Raw genomic sequence first — 15,427 nt, 5'->3', positions numbered from 1 at the left:
GGTCTGGCGCCAGAGTGTCGGCGCCAAAACGGGAGTACTTTACTCCGGCGACGGCGACGGTTCCGAGACCAGATTCTCGGGTCCTGGGGGAACCAGCATGGTGCTGCAGCGGCCTATGCCGCTCCAAATGCCGGTCCCAGCGACGGCCTGGCGCCGCTGGGTCCGCGCATGTGCAGTTGGACCGGCGCTAACTAGCGCATTCGCACTGGCCATCATCCCCGCGCCGGCCCAGACGCCAAATGGCGCAGGGCTAAAGGAGCCGGCACGGAAGAAAAGTGGTCCGCAGCCAGAGAGGCCGGCCCGCCGATTGGTGGGTCCTGATCGCGGGCCAGGCCACTACGGAGGCCCTCCCCGGGGTTGGACCTCCCCTCCCTCCGCACAGGCCGCCACCGGACCCTTCAACCCCGAAGTCCCGCCGGCCCAGAGCATGTTAGAACAGCGCCGGATTTTTTCGGACGGCCGCTCGGCACATCCAGGCCGGAGAATCGCGGCGCCGCCGGATGATCGCCGCTAAGGCCGTTTGTGGCGATTCTCCATGCGGCCCGCCGCCATGCACGCCCGCCCATTTTTTCACAGGCTGGGGAATGGCGTCTCGGTGTTGGGGCGGCGTGGCGCGATTCGCACGCGCCCCCCCCCCCCCCCCCCCCCCCTGCCGATTCTCCGGCCCGGAGGGGGGTCAGAGAATCGCGCCCCTTATATTAAGACTGGGAACTAGTGGTGCACTCTTGTGGTTGTGTTATACTGAGATGTAATAATTAACCCTTTACTTGTCTACATATATACATATCATTTCATCCCCTTTTTTTTACATTTCTGTGTCGAAAAAAAATATTATCACAATACATGAATGTATATCTTTGTACGTAGCAAAATTAAGTAACGATCACAAAGTTTACTGTAAATTATTTACAAATTCAGTCTATTAGGTTTTCTTGTTCTCGTAGATCTTCTTAATACACGTGGAAGTGACGTAGGAGCTTTTACAGATCTTTGTGTATCATCACAAACTTGAGTATTGGTTAAACTATGATGGAAAATACTTTCATGAAGTTGTAAGTCTGGAAATATTTTAGTGTGTAGCTTAATGTTTGGAAGTGCACGCCGATTTTGTCCAAGTATGTTTCCGTTAACTGTCTGAACTATGTAAGAACGTGGTGCTGCTTGTCTTATGACTCTTGCAGGAGCAGACCAACCTCCATCAGGTACCTTGATCCTGACGGTATCATCTGGAAGCAATGATTCCAGAGTGGTTGTATGCTGATCATAGTACATTCTCTGTCGTTCACGCGGCGGTTTCATTTTTCTTATCACAGGCAAATGATCTGGATTTGGAAGAGGTATTGATGGTAGATTTGTTCTCAAATCTCTGTTCATTAACGTCTGTGCAGGCGATGGTCCAGTTGAAAGAGGAGTCACTCTGTATGATAGTAGCGCTAGGTTGATGTCTGACGAAGAATTCAAAGCTTTGTTTAGAAGTTGTTTGATTATGTGTACTCCTTTTTCTACTTTCCCGTTCGACTGTGGGTAATGTGGACTTGACATGATATGAGCAAAGTTGTAAAGTGGTGAAAACTCAGCCCAGTCATTGCTGGCGAAACACGATCCATCGTCTGACATCACAGTGGTAGGTATTCCATGTCTGGCGAAAGTTTCCTGACTTGTTTTGATGACAGATCTGGATGTCAGATCTGGTAACTTCATGACTTCTGGATAATTCGAGTAGTAATCGATTATCAGAACATAATCACGACTATTGGAGTGAAATAGGTCAATACCAACTTTGGCCCATTGGGATGTTTCCAACGTATGTTGCTGTAGTTTCTCCTTTCATTGCACAGGTTGAAACTTCTGACCAGTTTCACATCCAAGTACCATATCAGTGATGCCCCGATTGATCTCTTGCATTTTCCAATGCCAAGGTGATTTTCATGAATTTGGTTGAGAATCATGGGTCGGACAGAGAGTGGTATGACTATCTGGTTGAGTCGAAGCAACAATCCATCCATGATTGTCAAATCTTCTTGAACATTTCTGAATTTCGAACCCTTTCAGCCACCCATTGTTGATATGGTGTATGGCGCGTTGCAGCAGAGCATCCTCTTTGACTCTTCTCAGATGAGATTAATCTTCACATCCGAGGCCGGAAGATTTTCAGCACACAGCTGTACTTGAGATTCTACATGCTGTATGAAGACAAAACGTTCACTTTCTGAAGTGATTGAGCGTGATAATGCATCTGCAATTATCAGGTCTTTTCCAGGTGTACAGATGAGATTGAAGTCATATCTTCTGAGCTTCATCAAAATTCTCTGGAGTCTCGGAGTCATGTCATTGAGATCCTTCTTGGCACAGGGCTAAATCGCTGGCTTTGAAAGCAGACCAAAGCAGGCCAGCAGCACGGTTCAATTCCCGTAACAGCCTCCCCGAACAGGCGTCGGAATGTGGCGACTAGGGGCTTTTCACAGTAACTTCATTGAAGCCTACTTGTGACAATAAGCGAGTTTCATTTCATATGCACCAGCAGTCTGTGATTTGTTTCTACAGTGAAGATAGGAAGTCCATAGACATAGTCATGGAACTTTAATATGCCTGTTAGTAGTCCAAGACACTCTTTTTCAATCTGTGCATATTAACGTTCTGTTGGTATCATTGCTCTGGATGCGCATGCAACAGGTACAAAAGATGAGTTGTCGTCCTTTTGCAACAGTACTACTCCTATTCCGTCCTGACTCGCATCAGTCGAAATTTTCGTCTCTCTGTTCGGATCGAAAAATGATAGAAGAGTAAATTGAAAAGTTGTAAATTGAGATTTTAAATCAAGCCATTCCTTTTGATGATCAGTCGTCCATTTGAATGTGGTTGACTTTTTTATCAAATTTCTAAGAGCTGTCATCCTGGTTGATAGGTTAGGAATAAATTTGCCCCCAAAATTTACAACACCTAGAAAATGATGAACTGCCTTTTTGCCCTCTTCAACCTTCATTCTTTGAATGGCTGCAATTTTGTCAGTGTCAGGTCGCACACCATGTTCCGAAATCTGTCTCCAAGGAACTTGAGCGTGGAAATGCCGAAATGACACTTGGATTGATTCAGCTTAAGATCATACTCGTGTATTCGTTGGGAAACTTTTTGTAGTCTTGAGATATGTTCTTCCTTTGTTGATGACCATATGATAATGTTGTCGACGTAGACACAAACACCTTCGATGCTCTCAGTCATCCGTTCCATAATGTGGTGGAAGATTTCATCGCAGAGATTATCCCGAATGACATTCTGTTAAAGCAGAACCTGCCAAAAGGCATGTTGAAAGTGCATAACTTTCTACTTGATTCATCCAATTGCATTTGCCAGAAACCTCCCGATGCATCTAAATTGGTAAAGATACGTGCATTAGTCATCTCACTAGTGATTTCCTCTCTTTTTGGAATGGGATAGTGTTCCCTTATGATATTCTTGTTGAGATCCTTGGGGTCTATACATATCCTCAGATCACCAGGTTTCTTCACACAAGCCATCGAACTGACCCAGTGATTCTTGAAATTATTCCTTGTTGTTGCAGCCTTTCTAATTCAAGTTTTAATCTTTCTCTGAGTGGAGCAGGAATTCTCCTCGGAGGGTGGACCACAGGTTTGGCAACCGTCCTTAACAAGATTTTGTACTGGAATGGAAGAGTACTCGTGCCTTCAAAGACGTCTGGATATTGGTTCAGTGTATACCTTGTATATCATCAGTGTATACCTTGTATATCATCATGCAGTATGGGTTGAGACAAAGTTGCAGTATAAGTTCGCTGTATTAGGTGTAAATCCTTGCAGGCTTGTGCACCTAAGAGTGATGATTTATCTGACTTGACAACCTCGAATCTTAGTGAAGTCGCTATATCATTGTTGGAAACTATCAAATAGCATGATCCAATTGATGAGATTGAATTGTCATTGTAGTCTTTTAATCTACAGGCTGATGGATGTATTTTCGGGGTTTGCTTTAACTTTGTGAGATCAAGCTTTGTAAGCAAATTGGCAGAAGCGCCTGTATCCAACTTAAATCTGATTGGACATTTTAATACAGTATCCAAATTAATGGAGTTGACTGATTTAAGAGGTGATGTTACTTCAGTGGAGTTATCAAATCTTTTATGATTCCGACAAAAAAAGTGTTTTCCAAAGAGTAAACATCTGTATCCTTTAAATATTCTGTTCAAAATCTTCTTCCTTAGATTCTACACTTTTTACATTAATCTGTCTTGAATTGGACTTTGCAGATTTTAATGTGACTAGATCTGCACTGGGCAGCAAAATGGATTTGCTTGCCACATTGTGAGCATTGTTTTCCTCTGGCAGGGCATTTTTTTTTGAAAGTGGGAGGTTCCACATCTTCCACACATCATGACGTAGACGTCATCACGCACGACACTTCTTCGCGCAAGCGCAGATCGGCTTTCGGCCATCTCGCATCTTTTGATGAAGTGCGCATGTGCAGTGTAAGAATGCATGCCTGCAAGATGGCTGCCATCTGAATGCACAGCTTCTTCATCTGTGACACTGCATTAACACACTCTAGCTCGTGGTTAGTTTTCACACCCTTTTCACGGAGAAAAATATTCTTGGTATTGATTTTTTGATTGCTGATGAACATGACACATTGTAATCACATTTTCAAGCGTTAGATCCTTTTGCCTGAACAACCTTTCTCTAAACTTTTCATCAGTTATGCCAAAAACTATTTGGTTTCTAATCATGGAATCATTCAGTGCGGAGACATTGTAATGTAGGATTGTGCTAGCAGTCTAAGATCAGTAACAAAGCAGTCAATTGATTCACCCTTGTTTTTCAATCTCTTCTTAAAAATAAAACGTTCAAACGTTTCATTAGTTTGGATTTGACAATGATTATCAAATTTTGCAAGAATTACTTCAAACTTTATTTTATCTTGATCCGCCGTGTATTGGAAAGAATTATAGATCTCAATGGCATGTGGACCAGCCATACTTAGTAGAAGAGCAATTTTATGTGCATCTGTAGCATTATTCAAATTGTAAGCCTCTAAATAAATTTGGAATTGCTGCTTGAACACACGGTAGCTTACATTTAGGTTACCATTGATCCTTAGATGTCGTGGAGCTTAAGCTTTGTCCATTGATCCTGGATTCATCGAAGTTCTGCAGTCACAGGTTGGTGCTTCGCAAGTCGAATAGCTTCTTAGTTTTTTCTTTTTTCTAATCTTACTAAATTATACTAGCTAGTTTCTGTAGCCAATACCTGGTACCATGTTATATTACTCTTTGGTAATATATCGTTACTCTTTGCTTCGTAATCCAGAATGGTCTGATGGTGTGATTATAAAGAAACCACCAATCTCTAACTTAAAACAAAACTGATTTATTGAATAACGATTGGTTAATATTGAGTTTGCACACTCCACAGAACTATAACTATTAATAAAGTAATCTGTGTTTAAGTGATAACTAATTAAACTACACTGGTTGCTTCTATCTCATCTTAACTATGCTGTGATCTATCTCTCTCTGCTTACACTCAACTGACTAGGGTACCCAAGATCCCCTGAGTTCTTATATTTATACTGGGAACTAGTGGTGCCCTCTAGTGGTTGTGTTACACTGAGATGTAATAATTAAACCTTTAATTGTCCACATTTATACATATCATTACACTCAGTATTTCCCATTAATTAGATTAAGGTTCTTCCTAGTCTGTACCACTCAGTATCACAGTGCAGAGATTGAATCTGGGTCCTTCTTAGTTGCACCAATCAGTATCTACAATCCAGGGATTGCATCTGGGTCCTTTCTCGTCAGTACTATTACGGCCCAGAGCTAGTGACATATTAACTTGCTGAGCCATTGTGTGAATTATGGAAGAGAAAATAGAGTTAATTGCACTAATTTAAAATCCTTCGAATTTGTAGTTTCTACGTCATGGCTCTCATAAGTTTAGTCACTTTGGTAGCAAAAATGGAAAGGCAGATTATCTGAATGGCTTTAAATTAGGAGAGGGGAATGTGCAACGGGACCTGGGTGGCCTCGTACACCAGTCACTGAAGGTAAGCATGCAGGTACACAGGCGGTAAAGAAGGCAAATGGTATGTTGGCCTTCATAGCGAGACAATTCGAGTACAGGAGAAGGGATATCTTGCTGCAATTATACAGGGTCTTGGTGAGGCTGCACCTGGAATATTGTGAGAATTTTTGGTCTCCTTATCTGAAGAAGGATGTTCTTGCTATGGAAGGAGTGCAGAGAAGGTTCACCAGACTGATTTCTGGGATGGTGGGACTGACGTATATGGGGGGATTGAGTCGGTCAGGGCGGCATGGTGGCACAGTGGTTAGCACTGCTGCCTCATGGCGCCGAGGACTCGGGTTCGAACCCGGCCCCAGGTCACTGTCTGTATGGAGTTTGCACATTCTTCCCGCGTCTGCGTGGGTCTCACCCCACAACCCAACAATGTGCAGGGTAGGTGGACTGGCCACGCTAAATTCCCCTTATTTGGAAAATGTTTTTAAAAAGAGATTGAGTCGGTTAGGATTGTATTTGCTGGAGTTCAGAAGAATGAGGGGAGATCTCTTGAAACCTATGAAATTCTAACAGGATCAGGCAGGGTAGATGCAGCAAGGATGTTCCCGATGGTGGGTGTGTCCAGAACCAGGGGGCACAGTCTGAGGATATGGGGTGGACCATTTAGGACAGAGGGGAGGAGAAATTTCTTCACCCAGAGAGTGGTAAGCCTGTGGAATTTGTTAGCACAGAAAGTAGTTGAAGCCAAAATACCGGGGGCGGAATTTACCAGCTGTTCACGCCGGCAGGATATTCTGGTCCGACCGATGGCACATGCCCATCTCGGGTTTCCCGCCGACAAGGGGTGCATTCAACGGGAAATCCTATTGACAACGGCGGGACCAGAAGATCCTGCTGACGAGCTGCCTCCGCTGCCGAAAAACACGCGGCGGGTTGCACAGAAAATCCCACCCTACATGTTTTCAAGAAGCAGTTTGATATAGCACTTGGGGCAAAGGGTTTCAAAGGTATGGGGGAAGGTGGGATCAGTTGGATGATCAGCCATGAATGGCAGAGCAGGATCGAAGGGTCAAATGGCCTCCCCCTGCTCTTATTTTATATGTTTCTTTGTCAGAGGATGTGATTATCAAGACTAATCAGGACGCAGTATAATTTTTTTTAAATAAGGAAACTAATCATGTTTAAAACTAGAAAAATAATTTGATATCTTGAGCATTTCACATCTTACAATCACAAGTGCTATGTGGCTACCAGGGAGGGCAAAGACCATCCTGCACTAACTGATAGAAGGATAGAAATCCACATGTTTTTCACACAATGTGTTGCTCGAGGAGTATGGGGGGGGGGGGGGGGGGGGAAAGAGTGTGCAGTAATCAGCTTTGTTAATTCTTCAGTCAAATGCCTCAACCAATAAAGAGGTGAAGCTACAAAATGATGTTTCAAACAAATTGAGAGCAGCAGACCTCTGGGCCTTTTGTTCATTTCAAACTAAAAACAAATGGCAGGAACTTGATCCTGTGATGGTCAGAATAGATATAATTCATCTCTTGAGAGTGCTCTATATAAAATGGATACAGCATGTGGATGTGGATTCAGGCAGTGTCTGGTAGAATCTGGAGATAATCAGTGCAACAGTATTGCTGGATAATGCTGCCAGTCAGTGCATTAAAACAGCAGCATTCAAATGAAACACAGGCTACTTTCTGGGCTCGAAATACCAGATAAATCATCCTCTCCCAGCTAAGGCAATGCCCGCTTTTTGAAAGCATTCCTTTTATTCGGAGCACTTAGGGCTGGATTCTCTGATTTGAAGACTATGTGCTGACGCCGGCGTGGGAACAATGGCGTTTTAGACCTGAAAAAAACGGCGCAAAAGTTGCAACGATCCTCTATCTGGTGGGGGGCTAGCAGGCACGCAGCGTGAAGCTCCCGGCTTTACCTGAGGATACGGCCGGAGAATATCCGGGTCCGTGACTGCGCATGCACACGACGGTGCAATATGCCGCGCCATGCAATATGGCGCCAGCCAGATGTGGACCCGGCCTGCCAAAAACTGCGCCCTTTTGACCAGGCTTGCCATGCCCGGACCACCCCCCCCCCCAGCAGTGCCCGCAGCCCCCACCAAAGCCCCCCCTTCCCGCAGAGGGCTCCCCCCTCCCCCAATTGTGGCGGCGCTGGGCACAGTCTGCAGCCGTCATGCCGGGTTCACGAGAAAAAATAGGGGAAGCGTTCCATGACGTTGGGACTTCCGGTGACGGCGGGCGGGAGGCGGCCGCACAATGGAGAGCTCCCGTTCGGCAACCTGCATTTTCGGGGCTTTAAGCCCGGTCCCAGGGTCCACGGAGGCGGCAGAAGCAGGCACGGAGGAGGCACAGTGAAGACACAGGAGGAAAAAAAGAACAAAGAAAAATGTCGAGGGTGAGCAAGAAAACAGCCGGAAAAAAAAACAGCTGAAGGTCTGTCGGGGAGTGGAAAGGTCACCGCGGGGTCACCGAGGAAAATGAAGGCTGGAGCACCAGGGAAGGCCGCACTGCTTACGGCTGAAGAAATAACTAAGGTGATGGCTGCGGAATTTGAAAAGCAGTTGGCGCAGATTGCGAAATGCATGGAGACGGTGAGGAAGGAGATGAGGGAGGTTTTGAGTGTGCTGGTGGAGGAGGCGGTTTCCCCGGTGAGGATGGAGGTGGCGAGCGCAGTGGCGGAGGTGCGAGAGCAAGGGGAGGCGCTGAAGGAAGTGGAGGAGACGTTATTGCAGCACGGTGATCAACTTGCCTTGATGGGGAAAGAGATGCGGAAGGTGATGGATACTGTGGTGTTGGGTGCTCTGATGTACAGATGAACCAACACAGTTGTATTTGGTACAACTCTATTTTATTTTAACTTCTATATACAGTTCGTTCTGGATACTCTGCACGTTGTGTCTCCCTGAGTGTGTCGTGTAACAGGTCTGTCCTTGTCCTGGTCTCCAGCTAATACTGGCCACCAGGTGTCATGTTTGTCCTTTTATACTGTCCCTGTCCTTGTCTGTGATTGGTTGTGGTGTTGTGTTCTGATTTGTCTGTTGGTGTGTCAATCATGATGTGTGTGTTTCAATATCATGACAGATACTAACAAGGATCTGCGAGGAAAAATGGAAGACCTGGAAAACAGATCCAGGCGACAGAATTTGAGGATTGTGGGGCTGCCCGAAGGAGTTGAAGGACCGAAGCCAACTGAGTATTTTGCCGCGATGTTGGCATCACTATTGGGGGAGGGGGAGGATCCCTCCCGATGTGAACTGGATCGGGCTCATCGATCGTGGAGGCCTGTACCAAAGGCGAGTGAGCCGCCAAGGGCAGTGACTCTGTGCTTCTGTAGGTACAGTGTGAAGGAGAAGGTCCTGAGCTGGGCCAAGCAGAAGCGGGTGGTGCAGTGGGCTGGAGCTGGTATACGTGTATACCAGGACTTTACGGTGGAGCTGGCAAGGAGCGGGCTGCCTTCAACCGGGTGAAGAGGGCACTGTACATTAGCAAGGTGCGGTGCGGCATTGTATATCCAGCGAAGCTGACGGTGACTTACAAGCTCAGGGACTTTTATTTTCGAACGGCGGAAGCAGCGGAGGAGTTTGCGAAAGCAGAAGGACTGTGGCAGAACTGACAAATTGAGGAATGGCCATGTGCCGATGTAACCTCATGACTGTATTTTCTTCTTTTTTGTATCACTGCGCGCGGGTGTAGAGACTAAAGGAGCCAATGTGGTATATATTTGGACAAGGGAAGGGATGGGACTTTCACTCGAAATGAGGGTTCTTTGGGGTGTAGGTGGATATGCGGGGTTTGTGTGCTAAAAGGGGATCTTTGGGCTTTCCTAGGGCCGGGCAAGTGGGAAAGGGACCCGGGCGGGGGCCTCCACGCTGGCCGGTGTGTGCCGGCCAGTGAATGGGAGTGAGGTGGGGGGAGGGGCTGCGGCCATTGGAGCCTGGCAGAACAGGGTCCGAGTGGTCTAGCTGGGGTGGAAAGTTGGGGGGAAGGAACCGAGGTTGGGAGGAGGAGTTTTACAAGAGGCAGTGGACGGGAGGAGCTGGAGACCTGGGGTGGGGAGCTGTGTAAGATTAAGGGTGACTACGGGTAATCCGTGATTCCTTTTTGCCATTTGTTTATGTAAACATGCGGGTTGAGGTTTGGGGGTTGGTGGGTAAATGGGATCGTTGTTATTATGGGGATTGACATATCTTGCTGATTATTGTTTATTGTTGATGGATGTAAATGTGGGAGAAAATGTGAAAAAGGAGGAGAATTTAAAAAAAAAAATTTTTTTAAGTGTTCCATGACGTTGGGAACTCGGCCCATCAGGGGAGGGCCTCAGGTGATGTCCGTTTGAGGGAGCGGGCCTTCGCAAAAGCGGCGCCACCCCTGATTTTTCCGCAAGCATGGATTCTCCGGCCAATCGGCGAACGTGATTTTGACATCGCCGACCGTAGAATCCCGCCACTCGTCTCCTTTCATTGTCCTGCTGGTGATTTGTTTCTGCAATATTTAGTGCATTCTGACTCAATTCTTTACAACTCCCTAAGCTGAAACTGGCATTCAGATAAAATCTGAGATCATTCAATTTTGTTGCAGCTAATACAGTTTGGTTACTTAAAAAAAAGTAATTGAGGGCAACATCAAAATATCATGGGCTTGACCGCCACCCCCCTACCACCCCCCCTCACCAAATGTAGCGAACATCAAATTATATGGTGTACACTCTGTCATTTACAAGGTGCTAGGCATTTATTTATCAAATGTAAAGTTGCAAGTTTAGTCTGCATCATCATTCAGTTCAAACATGATGGACCATCACCTCCATTTATCTGTTTTTATTCCATATTTCTTAATACTCTTATTTAACATTGCGGGCACCGGCAGCGGGATTCTCTGTCCCGCCAGTTGGCCAAGGTATTTCCCATTGTGGGCAGCCCCACGCGGTCGGAAATCCCTGGCCGTGGGTACACTGCCGGCGCAATGGAGAATCCCGACAGCGGAGAATCCAGCCCAATGTTTTTTTGTTCAAAAATATTTATTTACTTGCAAGCTATTTACAAATGTTAAATGGGCCAAGACATAGCTGGTGCTGCTCTCAGAGATGCTTCACACTTGTCTCCTCTCAGTGAGTGATATCACTGGGGCATAGCTCCTTATGCACACGCTCAGTATCTAGTGTTAAGCTTTTACTTTATGGTATCAAGTGTGAGACCATAACCTTGATGAAATAGAGGATAAAGCTGAAGGACCAAACCCAAAAAGAAACCCTCAGCTCCATAAAAGCAGTAAATTCAGTCTTTTGGCCAGTCAGGTAAACCTTGGCTGCTTGTATTTTGCAAGCAGTCCTACTGCTACATGGTCAAATGTAGTCCTACATAGTGAAATAAAAATGCCACAAGAGAATCAGCTGATGAACAATGCACTTACCTGAGCGTGTGATTCCTGCCAAGGCTGGTCTGTCGCTCCTGAAGCATTTCGAATATGTTTGACTGACGGAGGAAAGCTACAATCTTGTCATTGTATGCTGTAATTGAGGAAAAGGAAATGAGTATTTCAGTCTTTTTCCAGGCCGGTTTGTGCATTTGCTCTCTTTCTCAAATTTATTTTCCCAGAAGGTGCTGACACTTGATGGGGCACAATTCCACAAGTACTGATGCAGTCCTCCCACATCTCAGCTGGAAAACCATTCCTCATTTGTATGCCTCAACAGAGTATTGACAGTGGATTCATCAATGGGGGAGGGGTATCACAGCCGGGCCTGTTCACGCTCTCGCCATGTTCACAAGAGAGCAATCAGAGTCCAAACTGGCAGGGAAGCACGGTGGCACAGTGGTTAGCATTGCTGCCTCACGGCGCCAAGGTCCCAGGTTCAATCCCGGCTCTGGGTCACTGTCCGTGTGGAGTTTGCACATTCTCCCCGTGTTTGCGTGGGTTTCACACCCACAACGCAAAGATGTGCAGGGTAGGTGGACTGGCCATGTTAAATTGCGCCTTAATTGGAAAAAATGAATTGGGTACTCTAAATTTATCTTAAAAAAATATTCTCCATCCCGCCACACCAGTTTCTGGTGTGGCACGCCCCCGCCGACAGCAGGATTCTCTGTCCCGGCAGCGGGCCAATGGGGTAGGCCATTGCGGGCACCCCCACGCTGTCTGGTAATTCACGGGCATGATTGCACTGCCAGCGAAGGGGAGGATCCCGCCGACGGAGAATCCAGTCCTGAATGACTTTTCACCTTGTGAATAGCACTGTCCTTGGTGCTACACTAACTGAAATGAACTAACCTGTGGAGATTGGGTATTGAAGCTGGACTATGCTTTGTCAGCACCGCCAGCAGATGGTTTGTCTTTTGCAGAATTTTTGTTCAATTGAAGATTATGCTTAACATTTGTTGATTTGTCAAAAATTAGCAGGAAATGCAGGTCCCAATGTAACTGTTAAGTGTGAGGTGGAAGGGCCACAGATTTCCAGACTCCCCAGCCCTCACAACCTCCGCCCCAGAGTATTTATTTGACAACACTGGTTCCCTCTTAAATTCAAGTTTTTCAACAGTATATCATAACCTCCAATGTATTTTTTGCAACGGCACAAAACAGACTCTGCAAATGACATCATTGAACAAAGAAATTGAAGCGATGACCTGTGGTTATATTAGGCTGGTGAAATGCTTGGAAACCCCTTTTAAAGTCAGAATAAACTTTTATTACATGCTTTAGGGACCCCAGTTGTGTTTCTTGTAAAGCCATGTTACACTTGAAAAGAAATTTAAAACACAAAAAATCATCAACATCTTACCCATTGGTACGACATCTTGGTGGTGCTGACTGCGAATGGTGGCCACGAGAGTATTGGGAGGTCGGGCAAGCAGTGAGGATCCTCGGACACGCGATACATCAGAGGCCTGAAGCAGAATGCGTGGAAGTGTTTAAATGAGAGGTTTGCTAACACTTTGAATTTTAGTGGCTGTATTATGCTAACGTACAATGTTGTCCAATAGAAATGGCTACAGTGTCACCGTTTTAACCATGTGTGCAAATTTTAATAGAAAACTTCTTACACACAATACAGATAAAATGCACGTCACACATATTTTAAGATTTATCTATCACCATTTAGCAACAAGGGAAGTAAAACACTCATAATGACACAAAACAACATGGGCGGAATTCTCCATTCCTGAAACATAGGCCGCGATTCTCTAGCTTTGGTGCGCTGTCGGTCAAGCAGAACGAGGCTGGTGATTAGAGGGAAAGGCCGAAAACGAGATCCACGCCAGGCGCCAAACAGTTTGCAAGGCAACCGGCCCGTTCCCATAGGCGAAATCGGGAGCTCGCTGTAGCGTGGTGAGAAACCAATTATCACCGCTTAAGCCCCATTTCCATACAATTAACAAGAGCCGCCTACATCCTTTGGCCTCCTGTCATTCAACGGCCTCTCCAGAAAGTGGTCATGCTAGCGCAGATTAGTACTCCTTTTGAAAAACAAGGGGGGGGCGGTTCTCCAATATGGAGCCCATGAAAGCCGTCGCGTTTCACAACGGCGCGAACCGGGCCCGGGTACGACCGATTCTGGCCCCCATAGGGGGCTAGCACGGCACTGGAGTGGTTCACGCTGCTCCAGCCTCCTTTCGCGGTGTCAAATGAGCTCCCCCCCCCACCCCACAGGCCACCCCCCGACCGTTCTCGCATAGTTCCCACCTGCAGCGACCAGGGGTGAACAGCGCCGGCGGGACTCTGTCGTATCGGCGTGGCCACTCGGCCCATCCGGACCGGAGAATCGGCAGCCCCGCCGATTCCAGCGGCCCGCGGCCGGCGCCGCGCCAAATGCACCGGCACAAATGGCGCCGATTCTCTGCACCTCTGAGAATCGCGCGCCGGCGTCGGGGCGTCATGGCGCGGTTGCGACGTTTCTCCGGCCCGCCGCGGGACTCGGAGAATCGCCCCCAGGAACTTGGCGGAAGGGCTTCTGTGAGGAGTCATGGAGGCGAGTAGCCATCTTTGCTCACAGGCAATGAGGCCGGGGGTGTTGAGCTTGCCACCCCAGTGCTCGGTCGGGCATGGGGGACCTTCCGCAGGGGTGGGCTGCCATGTGGGGGGGTGCACGGGGGGTTGCAACCGCTCATGGCACCACCATGCCAACCCCTGGATAATGTGGACCTGTTCCGGGGCAACCCCTATCCCCGTCCATCTGCTCCAGTGACCACACATAACCCCCACCGACTGCGGAGACCTCTGGCTGTGTGGCTGAAGGCTATCGCTAATAGGGAATTAATAATCGTGGTTAAGTGAGCACTTCACACAAAGTGGATTCCCGTGGCTGGGCGGGCCATGTAGCATGTTGGAGTCAATGCCTAGCAGCCCAATCAAACCTTGATGCCTCCGGGGGTCTCCTTGGGGGTCTCTGTGTGGGGAGGGGGGGCAGTTTGCGTCACACCTGTACTGAGTCGGGGAGGGGGGTCCCAGAAAATCCCGGAGTGGTGGGCTATATAGCGCTGAGGAGTGGGGGGAATGAATTGCGATGCGGGAGAGGGGGGTGGGGGGGGGGGGGCAGCCAAGGTGCCTCCTTTAGGGCAGCCAGCTCAAAATGGCAGCCCAACAATAGTATTCCCTAACAAATCCCTTGTTCCTCACCATGCATAAATTTACATAGCTAAGGATTAGGAATCACTTCCTGCCATTTGCCTCCCAAATTGCTTGCTGTACCTGCATGCTAACTTCCAAATCCCTCTGAACAGCAACATTTACAAGTTTCACATCGTTAAAAAGATTTCTGTCTTTCTATTCCTACGACCTAAGTGAATAACCTCACCTTTCCCCACATTATATCTATCTGTCAGATTGCTGCTCACTCATTTAACCTGCCTGTATCGTTTTTCAGCCTCTATGTGTGCTCACAGCTTACATTCCCACCTTGTCAGCAATGTTTTAGAATCTTTCACCTGAGGAAGGAGCAGCGCTCCGAAAGCTAGTGACCCTCTAGATGGTAGCAGTCATGGGTTTGGAAGGTGCTGGCTAAGAAGGCTTGGGAGTTCCTGCAGAGCATCTTTTAGATGAACACATTGCTGGTCCTGTTTGTTGGTGGTGGAGGGAATGAATGTTGTGGATTCCAATCAAGTGGGCTGCTTTGTCCTGGATGGTGTCAATCTTCTTGAACGTTGTTGAAACTGCAAGCATCCAGGCAAGTGGCTAATATTCTATCACACTCCTCACCTGTGCCTTGTAGATGGTGGACAGGCTTTGGGGAACTAGGAGTTGAGGTGGTCGCCTGAGCGTAATATTAGATACATTTCTCTTTGATTCTTTGTCTAAGTAATTAATATAAATTGTAGTCACGGCTTTTATTTGGCTTTCCAGTTCAGCTTCTGGTCATCGTTAAATCCTGGATGCTGA

General features: G+C 47.1%; 1 protein-coding gene across 4 annotated transcripts in view; it reads right to left on the bottom strand.

Moving 5' to 3' along the window:
- The window catches only part of LOC140425013 (E3 ubiquitin-protein ligase HECW1-like), an 856,744-nt gene that overhangs the window by 231,127 nt on the left and 610,190 nt on the right, over positions 1-15,427 (bottom strand). For all 4 annotated transcript variants that reach the window (XM_072508780.1, XM_072508779.1, XM_072508783.1 and 1 more), the window contains 2 exons: positions 12,834-12,939; positions 11,465-11,561 (listed from right to left, as the gene is read on the bottom strand). In XM_072508780.1, coding sequence (XP_072364881.1) covers positions 11,465-11,561; positions 12,834-12,939 — 203 coding nt within the window. The remainder of the gene's footprint in view (positions 1-11,464; positions 11,562-12,833; positions 12,940-15,427) is intronic.

Source organism: Scyliorhinus torazame, chromosome 6 (genome assembly GCF_047496885.1).
Source record: "Scyliorhinus torazame isolate Kashiwa2021f chromosome 6, sScyTor2.1, whole genome shotgun sequence".
NCBI lineage: Eukaryota > Metazoa > Chordata > Chondrichthyes > Carcharhiniformes > Scyliorhinidae > Scyliorhinus > Scyliorhinus torazame.
The sequence above is the reverse complement of the archived record's forward strand: the minus strand, read 5'-3'. Positions and strand labels throughout refer to the sequence as shown.